Source organism: Watersipora subatra, chromosome 7 (genome assembly GCF_963576615.1).
Source record: "Watersipora subatra chromosome 7, tzWatSuba1.1, whole genome shotgun sequence".
NCBI classification, from domain to species: Eukaryota; Metazoa; Bryozoa; class Gymnolaemata; order Cheilostomatida; family Watersiporidae; genus Watersipora; species Watersipora subatra.
This window is the reverse complement of record NC_088714.1, coordinates 64,507,474-64,521,227: the sequence shown is the minus strand read 5'-3', so window position 1 is coordinate 64,521,227 and position 13,754 is coordinate 64,507,474. Positions and strand designations below refer to the sequence as shown.

Below are 13,754 nucleotides of genomic sequence, written 5' to 3'. Positions count from 1 at the left end.
CCTATCTGATAAGTTTTTCAAAATTCACTTTTTTGTGCTTATATGTAATTTAGGTTGAAATCTAACATGTCTCGAAATTTCATATATCTGAGACCACCAGAAATAGCACTTTTCACAATGTGCAAAATGCCCTATCCACATTTACCACACATAAAGTGGCAATCAAAGTTCTCTATCTGCAGATACAGCGTTTTGATTGGCCTGAACATACACAGTTGGACATTATGAACAGCATTATGTAATCAAAGAGTATATAAACAAAGGGAAGCGAAACTGAAGCATATATAATTGGTTGTTTTAAGGCAGCTTATACAAGCTAGTGCACTTTGAAGTGCTCAATCTTATTGCTATATTTTTTATCGTAATATATTTATTATGACAGGACGATATCTAAGTGACAAAAGTCTCGATTTAAAGATCCGACTCAGAGATTTGATGAAAAATTTGTTTTAATTACATGTCCATTGGAAGGTTTTGCTTTTTTAAAATACTGACATTATTGCACTCAGTTGTTTGCTCTAAATTATTTTCAATAAAAGCTTTTGATCTTTTTTAAACTACTATTTTACTTACTCCTTTCATTTCATGACATCAGGTTTGAAGGATACCTAGATCTTTGATCAGCTCTTAACTTTTGAGCTAAATATGGCTATTACAGGGCTTTAATCTATGTGTTGACTGAATGAGTAATAGGAATTGCAACATATATCATTTTGTTGACTAATTGCGGGTTAATATCAGAATTTAAACTTGTAATCCTTTGATAATCAAGTCATGGCAAATGGTCTTGTGGCAAACTAACAATGAGAAACCAGTCCAATTATGCAATCAAAAGGCCCTATCTGCAGTGATAGGGCGTTTTGATTGCCTAGTGCCAGCTTAGTAAATTGTCAATTTAAGCAAACAAAATGCCCTAAGTGAAATAACTCCTTTGATTTTAAAGTTTCACAAAAAAAAAATTCGGTAAAGATTGTTGGATATCTCACCATAATAAATAAAAAAAACAACTAAAATACTGCTAATACTGATGCCAGGCTTGACCAAGACGCGTTTGTGCTTGTGCTGAACAATTTACAAATATCAAGATACAACGTTTTGCTTGCTCAGGGCAGTAAAGTATAGGCTACTAATAATTCTGCCTGTTTGGTGCTATCAATCAGCTAACACTACTAATCAGAATAAAAAGCATCCATAATTATTTTAATGTTTTTTAAAAAGTTACAAAAGTTAGGAGCATCGACAGAGTCACAGATATTCATCAATTGCTGGCTACTGTGCTATATGTTACCATAACTATTTTAATGTGTGTCGGTTAATCTCACAAAGCTACCCTCGTGTATAATTACAAAGTTATCATTTTATGAAAATTAGTAATAATTTCATTCTTTTAGCATTATAAAGTTGGGGTTTCTTGACCTTTTTAACTTGACAATATTACGATCTTGCAATTAAGGCAGTAAAATCCAAATCCAAATTAGCTGCGAAAACCTATGCATTGTTGTTTGCCGTCGCAATTTGATGACATGAGTAAGTTGCTTTGATATAGTATTGAAAGTGGCTCGCCCTACAGGTCAAAAATGGCCACTACCGGTCTAACCTTTTGCATTGGTATTGAGGCGAAGTAAAATACTTTTCATGATGCCTTTTCACCATAATATGGTACAATTAATTCAATGACAAAATTGGCAAAAGTAATATAAAACAATTGTGACAAACAAATATACCAATTGTGACATGCTTAGTCTGTTCTTCTGCTGCTGCAAAACCCTAAATGGCTAGACGCGTGAAAAAAGCAAAATTTTTAGCGGCTACAATCTCGCTAGAAGGTTGAACTTATGTGATAAGTCTTTAGGTTGTGTAGGAGTGAGAGGTTGGCTTGTTTCTTACAATCTATTTAATCAATTGACTAGCATGCAAGAAGATAGCAAGCCATGCCACATTAGGAGAATGAGTCACTTTAAGCACAAACCACAATTGCATAAGTACATAGGTCATTTCTGCTACTGAGAAGACCTTGGAGAATAAGACCACATTATGCAATGCTGTGCAGATTTTATTACTGCAGTTATACTTGTGCTGCAATACTTCTAATAGAGTGAAAAGCAAATGAGCTGCCCAACCACAACCTCCTTCATTATAAAGTTACAAAGAATAGGAATAACAACAATAGCTTTCATTCGGAGGCTGAGGCTATTGAGAAGTAGAAAGTGAATTAGCTAAGCAGGCAATAGTAGAACACACATAATAAGAGCATAGGCATCATGATTGACGTGTATGCAGGCAATGAATTTATGTACAATTTCACTACCAAATTTTTTAGTAAAGCTAGACACCTTTGGCTAAAGAGTGCTAGATATAGGTCAAAACAAGCCAGTGACAAATCTCATGTTATGCATCCTTGTTTGGACACATTATTTCTAAAGTATTTAATGCATTGGAAGTTTAACATAAAAGTGTGCCAAGAATGCACAAAGAACATTGACAGCAATAACTGCATAGTACTGACAGCAATAAATGAATAGAACATGATGTTTAATTAAAATGTAACATAAAAATAAACGTTTTATTTTGTTTTGGTAAGCTTACAGAAAAAATGTTTGCTGTGCACATAAAATATTGTTTTGCTCCAAATACTTTACAAACAAGTAATAATAACTTTATTGATGCAAATTGTACTGAAATTATATTTGCTACGAGCACCAATGGAAGTCAAAATAAGTAATACAATTCTTACAGACCTTTTAAAAACAATGGCCTTTGCTGCTACAGAAAAGTGAGTAGACCCATAGGAAGAGAAGTATATGTTCTTATACTGCTAAAACTACCTTTGGTTCAGAAATCAGATTTGAAAATAGCAATGAATTATTATAAGCATTGGCAAAATGTTTGGGATGGATAGGAAACAAAGCTGGGTATTGCACATGCTGGTAATTTAGCTAATGTAAATAGATTTCCTATACTACCTAATTGAAAGCATCAATGCAAAATCTAAATACATGTAAATACTTACTAGCCATAGTACAGAGTGACCGTTTAATGTTTGTCAACATAACATCCGTACCGCTTTGAGCATCTTGAAATTATATTAAAGTTGCTTTCATTATGAGCTCCCTTTGACATTTTAAAGTATTAAAATGGGCAAATACAAGTTGCATTTTCAGAGAACTTTTAAATTCAAGTCAGATGCCACAAAAAGTTCCTCTGAGTTGTTTGTAGTATATTCTAAAAGTGCTAACACTACATTTGTTTTAAATTTTAAAGTTGACACAAATAATTGAGCAAATTATGTAGCTTATTAGTAAAACTTTTGTTAACATCAGCAAACAAACTGCATACATGCTGCCCGATACCGAAGGCCAAAAATAATAATATATATTGCTATTTATATTTTAACCAATAGTTTTGCAGTTTTGTTATTGTATAGCAATTTGTATAAGACCTACTGTATTTCAGGTTTGAGTAACTATGAGTTTTAGTAGTGTTCTGGCCCTTCCTATCGCGTGTTTTCAACATTTTGAGGTAATAATTAAAAGCCATGAGTTGAATTGCGCAACTTCAGCAGCATCTTATACATATATATCATTCGTCAAACTCATTGTCTTGAATCCTCAAAGTTCACTAAATCATTCAAAAGGAAATACATACACTTGTATCTCTAATTCTGTTATAGCTTTACCCTTTTACTGCCACCCATGTACAAACTAAGCTACCGGCCTACCGCCAGCCATTTCACCGAAAATTGCCAATTTAGCTTCATGATATGTACATGAAGCATGTATAAAATTTTGTTTCAACTTCAAAGTTTATCTAGAAACTTTTGGTAATATATTTTATTTTGCTAAAATGTTAACATATAGTGCTATGCAAAAATCAATGTACCTTCACTTTGTGCATTGCTAAAGCTATGTGAAGCTACAATCGCTACGAAGCTAAAACGATGCTCTACAATGTCCCTTACACTAAAAAAACTATTATTTTCACTATCATCAGAGTCACTGCTGCTACTTTAATTATCTGTGTAATCACAAAAATCTGAATTTGAATTGGCTATAGTGTCATCAACATACATGTAAGTAATTATATGTTTTCTGACTTGCGCGATACTTAACAAAACTTACACAAAAATGTCCATTTTTATTTTGGAGATTCTCAATAAAAATTTTGAAACTGCTTGGTTATCTTAGACTAATCTATTAGAGAAATATTCGAACCACACTGACAATACCATCAAAGTTTTAAAATCATCCGCTATGTTTTTAACGGATAATAAAATTAGGTGACCACGCAATTGTTGGAAAATTCGCAAAAATGTGCATACGGCAGTTGCTGATAGATTTAGCATAAATTCGCATACGGTAGGGTAAGAGTAAAAACCAACAAAATATTTGTCAATCTCCTGCCTCTAAACATGATATCTCAAATCTGATAATTACTCTCAGTGTTGACTGAGTAACTAAAAGTGGTAATGAGTAACCATGGAAAACTATTCATTTTATATAATTATGCAAGTGCTCAGCAATTGCAACCATGACTCATAAAGACTAAGAAGAGCAATACTAAATCTCTTTGCTATGCTACATTCCTTTGATTGGTTTGCGCTATTTATATTATGTAATCTGCCAATAATAGATGAATAGAACACAAAAGTGGCATAATGGTTTATGTTAGCGTTTGAAATAATACAATGCCTGTAAAAATTGACAATTTTTCTTACTAAAGCTATGGCTATATCAAATTATCACACTCATTTTTGGCTCGTATGTATAATGTGCTAGTTGACAGCAACTTATTGCAATATCGCATACCTTTAATTTTATGTCTGCAAATCAGTCTTTGGTGTGGGCCATCAATGCTTCTCATCCAGTAGTTATCTATAACTAATTGATTAATTTGATTATGAAGTGTCATTGATTATTTGCAACTATACAAAGAAAAACTAATTTTGGGCATGCTGTTACATTCTTACGTCAGGTATACTTTTGCTAGTTACAGTAAAACTTTGTACAGTATATTTTGTGTTGGTGAATTTAAAGTTTTGCTTATCATAGTAACTTTGCCAAAACGCCAAACATTACTACATTTCAAAATACAACCTTACTGATATAATGTTTTATAGTTTGTAATCTATACTTATGTACATGTTAAAAAATATTATAAAATTCGGTAGATGAAACCTTGATTATTTTGACATATTTTTTATGCAAACCAACGTGTAATTAGCAACATACCTTTTCTAGAAAAGAACATCCAACTTTGTCTAATACTTTCTGCCATCTGATGAATATACTGGCAATAATGCTTACCAAGTTTCTACTAAAAATGAATAGATAATTCAAATAACATAAACAGATATACAAACCAAAATGAATGCAAAATACACATTTTGGTTCACTACCCTAGGACACTTATATTTCGCTAGTATTTAGTTTCGTGAGTAGCATACAGAGTAAAATTTCGCTGGAACTTAATTTCGCAGCTCTGATGAGTGCGAAAATATAGTGATGTGAAAATAAATGCAGTGGAACAAACATTAGATTCCTCAGGTCCAGTTCGCTGGTACGAAATATTTTTCAATTTGGGACTACCGTAGTGTTTGGACTATAAACCGCACCTCTATATAGGCTACATGTGCTTTATTTTCCAAAAACGATAATAAAACAATACATAAGCCGCACCTTACTATAGGCCGCAGAACTAAGGACTGCTTTTTAACGCCATTTAAAACGGAACAGTGCAGAACGGCACAGTTTCGTATTATCTGACGCTTTTTAACTTAGTGCCTAACGGGACAGTAACGTGAGCCATTGTTTCGTATTTTCTTTCACAGCTAAAAGTGCACTAATTGGAGATTCCCGTTAGTGCGCCCTAGCGGTGAAAGAAAAAGCCACAGAATAAGCCACAGTGATTAGCCGCACCCTTGTAGGCCTACCTATAAGCCGCATGACTCAAATCATCAGAAAAAAGTAGCTGCTAATTGTCCGAAAAGTACGGAAGTTTGTATTTGTGAACCGCAGGTAGAAATGTGTAGGCTAGATCAATAATGTAATTAGATCGCTTGCTGCCATTTGTTTCCTAGACTATCAATGACGTCAAAGCCGGAGTGACTGATTGGTACCAATATTAGAATTCAAGTATTTATAGCACGCGGTGCCGCAGTGGCCATGGCACCGGGTTGTTATTGCTTTTGGCTGGTAATAAAATTCATCACCACAATAATTATTATTCAATTTTATGACTTTTCCTACCAGACTGTCATCCTCATCAGTTACAAATTCAATGACTAAACTAATATCATCATCTTCTTCATTTGTCTAGGCTTTTCCAAAAAAATTTTATTGTCTTAATTTGTTTTGCCAAGCTGCTCAGTCGGTGTATTAGCTATAATGAGTTTAGCAAAACTTGCCCAATGAGCCAACCACACACGAAAATTGCCTGCATTTCTAATATGACGATTTTATTGTGAATATCAATGAAGAAGCCATTTATTTTCGCGTTTTCGCTCGTTCGTTATGATAGTTTAGTTTCGCTCATGAAATTTTCGCGAGAGGCTGTTGCCGCGAAAACGCGAAAGTTAGATGCCGCGAATACATAAGTGTCCTAGGGTAGTTAGGTTTTTTGGCAAACTTGAATGTCTGCCTCCTACTACTGAAGCTCTATAAAACAGCTAAGCTCTTAATTACTACACAATTACTACACAAGATTCAAACTAACTACTAAAAGTTTTAAAATTCAAAGGCCGCATATACACCACTTACTTGCTTATGCCTATGCATGTACTACTATTACTTACAAAATCATAACTGAAATACGCAAACTCTCACTATTCATGATAACAATAATACAATTACATAATGATCATGATATTCTAACAACAGTTTTGACTGTTGGTAGAACCACATTAATAACTTTACTTATCATTATAAAAAAACATCAAAAATTATTATATTAATAACTGAAAATAGATTAATGTTAGAGAATTAACTGATTCACTAAAATAACTATTAATTGTCAGCTGGCGTGTCTGTGTTGATGTTACAAAACCGAACATTCGTGTAACAATAATAAAGTCCAAAATTAGGATTTTACAAAAAGTTTTGATATTCTCCTTTATGGTATTATAATGCTGAACTTTCTTGACTTTTCTATGCAGAACAATATCAGCAGTTGGATGACATAAACAGGTGTAAAAAAATATATATCAAACGTGTTCTATGCTACATTCCTTAAAAATTATAATAATGGAAACATACTTTTTTCACGCTAGTCCTATTTCTTTATTAAATAAAATTTATACTGCTTTTCTACAACTGTATGTTTCAGGTAAATAAACTGTAAATTGACTAAAATAACATGAACAACTTACCAAATGTGACGTGCTCCCTTACATGTAGTTATTCCGCTGCTACCAAGCTCTAGTAGACTACATGGGTGAAGAACTAATAGTCCTAACAGCCACAGCAACATTATAACAGCCACATCTCGCTAGCTGTTATATACTGTGGTTATACTTTTGCCACTTTATTTCAATAAATTTAAAAAATCAATTCTTCGACTAAAAAACCATCTCTCAGGTATTGCATTTAGATGAAAAGTTTCAAAAAAAGATTTATTTTGTGGCTGGATGCAACGGCAGCAAAAATATGAATTGTACTGATTATACCCTTATTTAAACTTTTACTACAGCCATGCTTAAACATCAGTGGAAACCATAATGTGCAATTATTGTGAATTTTCACAAAAAAAGAGCAGATCAATGAGAAACCGTGCAAAAAAAGGGAGTGCTTAAATGGCAGTCTTGAAAACCATAAAGACGGTCAGCAAATAAATTGTAATGTATTGTAGTTTGTTAATATACAACTTTATTTCCCAAGTCTAATAAAGCTATCATGAATATTAGCAAAACTGACTGTATCCGACATAGCTGCTAATTCCTTGTATTGGCTGATGATTAGTCATAAGCTTATTGCAATATGTTTTTAAATAGATTGTGCTATTAACTGAAACGATACCAAAACACTTAAAAGTAAGAATATTTTAAAATTGATATATGCCTCCTAGTTCCATATATAAGAGCCTCCTAGAGTTTGTAATTTATTGATAGAAAATTACACGTTTTTGTTGGAGTTGTCTCCTCTTTTCCATATATATGAATATAGATATATAAGGCAATTATGGGAATCATGTTTAAAATACTTCTATAGGGTTGTTAAGCACTATAAACACTGCTAGAATTAGGAGGCTCCCTGGACGCCTCCTAATTTTTCAGAGCCTCCTAACATGGATTATATATTGATAGAAGCCTCCTAGTTGGAAAATATAGTTCTATATATATATATATATATATATATTTATATATATATTTATATATATATATATATATAGTAGTATATATATATAGTAGTATATATATTGATAGTATATATATATACTACTATATATATATACTACTATATATATACTACTATATATATATACTACTATATATATATATACTACTATATATATATACTACTATATATACTACTTAATATATGTATATATATATATATATATATACACTGTATATATATATAGTATATATATAGTATATATATTGATAGTATATATATATACATATACAGTCAAACATGGATAACTCGAACTTCAAGGGACCGAGCGAAAGTGTTCGAATTATCAGAGCGTTCAAGTTATCAGAGCACTGTCACAAGTCAATATATTTACTTATTTATTAGTAGATACATGTACATATACAAACTATAATATAAATCAAAAGCACAAATGGCTTGTTTCAAATTAAATGCTTCCAATGTAAAGTTTAAAACGTTTTCATGAAAAAGTATAGAGATTTTTCTATCACTTGAGATTGGTTTGTTGTTTGAGGTGATGTTATTGCCAGGACGTTTTTCAGATTGACATTGGCAAAACTTGATCGTTGTTGAAGTGCTCAAAAGAAAAGACATTTTTTTCTTTTGGGGTTTTACCCACGATAAATTTTGCCGTTTTTTCTTGAAGTTTATGCAGATTACCTTACTTTACCTGGGATTCGTTAAGAGCAACACTCCGAGGCAGTTCAATTAGAAGTTTTACGAGGTTTTACGGTACATTCTATATCACTCACGCTTTTTTAATAGATACTTATTGAATGTACACACGTATTCTGTGTTTAGGTCAAACGATGAATAGTTTTTTTGTAGCTCAGACAACGTATACGTTTAATTGCAAGAATTTTTAAGACGATTTAAACATTCAACATTTCGACGTTGATTCAACACGGAATCAATGTCGGAAAGCTATTCATCACGGGCTAGCTGGGTTACGCCACGCACTCAAGGATTTTCGCCACGCACATACAAAACAAAAACAACATGCGATTTTTGTTTTGTATGTGCGTGGCGAAAATCCTTACACGCGTGCCCCGGCTAGCCCGTGCTATTCATCGTATCGCAGTATAAATCAAATTTCACCAAACTTTTAGAAAAGTCGTTGACAAAAATATTTTGCCGATGGTGGTAATAACGACGCTTATGAATTACGAAAAGATGAAGTTTACCTCTATGGCTTTGAATAAAGTGATTTTCTAAAGCGATAACAACCGTTTCGGTAGCCGTTGGGCAAAAAAACAGTTCGAATTAACAGTGTTGAGTTCGAGTTATCTATAGCAATTTATCATTACGTGGGAACGGACCAAAGGAAATGTTCGAATTAACCATGTGTTCGAGCTATCCGTGGACGAGTTATCCATGTTTGACTATATATTACATACAGATGAAAGATTCTAGGTTTGTGTAAAGCATGTATACTATATTAATATCTTATAAGCAGAGTTGGTCAGTCTTGAATAACTTACTAGGTGAGATTGATGTTGGCTCTAGTTGCGCTGTCCATTAAGGCAGCAAGGGCAATCTACAAACAACAGATTATGGATAAGAACATAAGAATTGTATACAGCATTCTTTTAATAAAACCATAGAATGTAATCCATTCATCAATTGTGTTGCTGTAACGAACCACAATGATTACCATTCAGCTACATAGACGTGTGCTGCCTAAGGAAAATGTACACCAGTAATCCATGAGAAATTTTGGTGTAAATGCCGGTGGCCTAGACTTATTTACTAACAGCTCATCTCTTCACATCAACTCTGCTCAATGTCTATGCGTGCAATTAGCCTATTGAGAGAGAAGACAAACCCTTTACTGAAGGTATGCCATGTCATTGTACAATAAAGTCGCATGTTTGAAATTAGCATTTTTAAGTTCCATCTTTTAAAGATAAGATTATAGATTATAGAAAATTTAGATATATAAAACAGTAGATTTTATCAGAAGGTATCGATACTTTCTAACATTTGTCATTGTTTTTGGTTTTTGAGGTGATCCGATCCGATTAAATGCCAGAATGTTACAAGATTAAAATTAAAAAAACTTGATCACGGTTTAAACACTAAAAAGAAGCTGCCTGTCTCTCTCGTTATTAATATCAGCAATTGTGTTCAAGTTACTCCTCTCTATTCAGTCAATTTCCTTCTCGAAGTGCAGCTACAGATGTCATGATCGTGCATACGCTTTAATGTGAGCCTTTTAACAGCGATCAAGTTTTGTCGATTTTAATTTCAAAGGTTGACTTGCAACAAAATTCACATTACAGTTATTTGGTATCATAAGATTCACCATGTCTTACTCTGTTGTGTTGTAGGTGCAAAATATGTGGGAAGGTGATTACAAGCTCTTAAAAGCTCAAAATCGAACAGTTAATTGCAGTCACACGAGACTGCCGTAGTTTGGATTCACTTTCCAAAACGGCTCAAATGGGACGTAGTTGTTACAGGATGGTTTCTGTTTACACTTTCATGCAACCTCATTCGTCGAAATATTTTCAAAAATATACTTCACGCATTCAATAAAACCATGTTTTAGTGTATCAAGACTTCTGGTGGCTGGCTAATTCAAGACTGTTTTATTACAAGCAATATATATGTGTATGCAATTCATCAATGATTCACCCTAGTGACGATTTCAGGTGCAAAGACAACAGCACCAAGAAACAAACATATTGCCACATTATTGCAATTGTTGACAGTATGATTCAGGTGGCATACTTATGACCCTGATACACTACACATGTCTATTGTTTTTACGCATATGTTTTATCGTCATTGTAATGCTGTCACTTTTAGCACTGATATCTTATAACTTACCGTAAAAAATCGTTAAACTTTTTAACCTTACCTCGAAGGAGTATATATCATTGTCTGATAATCATGACGAGCCTGTTGGTTACCTGTGATAATCGAAAAGAGCTGCTAAAATTATTTGCGAAGTATTGGGTCACGTGATCAGATTACGACTTGATGATTGAATAATGCCGAAAGAAAACTGTAAAGTAGCGAGCATCTATATTTGATACGGGGTCTTCGGTAAAACCCGAAGTGTTTGTCATAAACTAGTGCTACGATAAGTTTTATATTGAGCTTTTTATTGGCCTTTCAATTCATGTGAGAACATACGTGACAAGACGATAACCAAACTGGAATGACTACGTCAGATAAATAAACAGATTCCAATCTACAGCGGCTTTTCGTTTTTGAGCTTTTAAGAGCTGGTAATCACATTTCCACATATTTGACACTTACAACACAACAGAGTAAGCCATGGTAAATCTTTTGATACCAAATAACTGTAATGTGAATTTTGTTGCAAGTCAACCTTTAAAACACCCTGGTAGTCCGCATCACCTCAGACATCAAAAACAATCGCAAATGATAAAAACTACCGAAACCTGTTAATAAAACCTACTAAAATCTTGTATGAGCTCATCATTGAGACAGTCAATAGAAATGCTATAATGTCGACAGTGTACAATGTGCCAATTTAATATCGTTAGACTTGTTACAGCCACTTAATTTCATAGCGAACTTCCTCAACACACAATCCTGACTCCATGTGAATAATATGAATAGTGGTATAGATTTTATTGTATACATTTTAAACACTGCTGCTATGTTATTGTTAATGAGAAAAAAATCTTGAATACCAATTACATTGATTTTGGTGACATTAGCTGGCTTGAAGCAGAAATAAGTAGAAGAAGTATCAGATCAAACAAGAAACAGGCTTTGATCTAGCCTGTCTTGACAAACTGTTGTTTTTGCGGAGTTGTTTCCCGTCGAGCAGGCGAACAACACAACAGCTTGTCACAAGACGTACTGCACCTGATGCATCGGCTGCACTCATAGGGAGTTGTTCTCTTCCGTCTATGCGGCTTGGTTGCGATGTTATGTAGGTCGCTCCATTAGTAATCATAACGAATTTTGCGCAAAAATTTATGTAGAAAAAATAAGATTATAACGTTTAACCAGCGACTAGTCTCTGCGGTAAACTTTAGTAGAACTTGAGAACTTAGGCAACAACAGCGACTAAACACGTCGTTATTTGTGCGCTCAGTCAGTTTTATTACTATTTTTGTATCAGTCAGTTTTATTTGTTCCTATAGATTTTATTTTCAATTTATTTTATTCTTAAATTCTACTAAAGTTTACAACAGAGACTGGTCTTTGGTTAAACGTTGCAATCTTATTTTTTTCTACATAAATTTTGGCGCGAAATCCGTTATGATTACCAATGGAGCGACCGCCATAACATCGCAGCCAAGCCGCATAAATGGAAGAGAACAACTCCCTTTCAGTGCAGCTGATGCATCAGGTACAGTACGTCTTGTGACAAGCTGTTGTGTTGCTCACACGCTCGGCAGGGGGACAACTCCGCAAAAACAACAGTTTGTCAAGACAGGCTAGCTTTGAGGCTAAACAAGAAACGATTTTGATTATAAAATATTAGTGTCGTGCTGTTATTAATTATTTTGATAATGTCTTCAAGGTTTTAAAGAAAAATACATAAAGCTTTAGAGTTAGAAAATAGACGTAACGTTTTTAATTTTTTAAGATGTTTTTAGCAATTTAAAGTTAAAATAAGCCATAATAATGGCTGCTATTATGTTGTACCATGTTCCTGAACAGTATTCTTATAGTTAATCAAAGCGCTTTAAAGTCTTCAGGTAAGATTGTAAAGCACATTATGAACGAATCTGAAAACAATGGACCAAATTTAGGCCTTAGAGACTTCAAATCAGAGTGTAGTTCTGATGATTGTGACGATCAATCTTCTCAGGTACACCAGGTAATTCAAATATTCGAAAGCTCTAGGGCATAGCTAAAATAGATAGTTGAAAAACATTATTTAATTTTTATGCTACACATTAGGTCAAGATTTAAAATATGATAGTTTATAAACAGTGGCAGGTAATGTAGTTGCCCTTGGCTAAGTTTCTCTAAACAATGACACGAGTAACATAAGCTAGTAACTTAAGCAAACATAACTTAGGTACATTCGTATTGAGAGATGTGAAACTAAGCGCACTATCACTGAACCGTGCCGCCACATTGCCATATATAGGCATTATTATACACATAATCATTACACCACATAACCTCTCATGACACACTGGACTGCAACCGGGCGGATTTTAATCACTTGCTATTAACTAGACATACGAATGACACACATTTGATTTTAAATACATAGATTGACTCTCATGGTTTTAACACATGAAGTTGATTTCAAATGGAATTAAATTTCATCTTTAAAGGTTTGACTGTACCCAATAAAAAACTGATACAGTGCACTACCGGGTTACGCAGCCTGTTTTATGGCGTTTTCGCCTAATAATATAGAACACAATTTTTTTCTATCCCTCG

The 13,754-nt window shown here is 33.5% G+C and overlaps 1 protein-coding gene across 3 annotated transcripts in view; it reads right to left on the bottom strand.

The window, feature by feature from the left end:
* LOC137401094 (cyclin-H-like) overlaps window positions 1-13,754 on the bottom strand; it is an 82,516-nt gene that overhangs the window by 17,693 nt on the left and 51,069 nt on the right. For all 3 annotated transcript variants that reach the window (XM_068087451.1, XM_068087450.1, XM_068087452.1), the window contains exon 7: window positions 9,848-9,903. In XM_068087451.1, coding sequence (XP_067943552.1) covers window positions 9,848-9,903 — 56 coding nt within the window. The remainder of the gene's footprint in view (window positions 1-9,847; window positions 9,904-13,754) is intronic.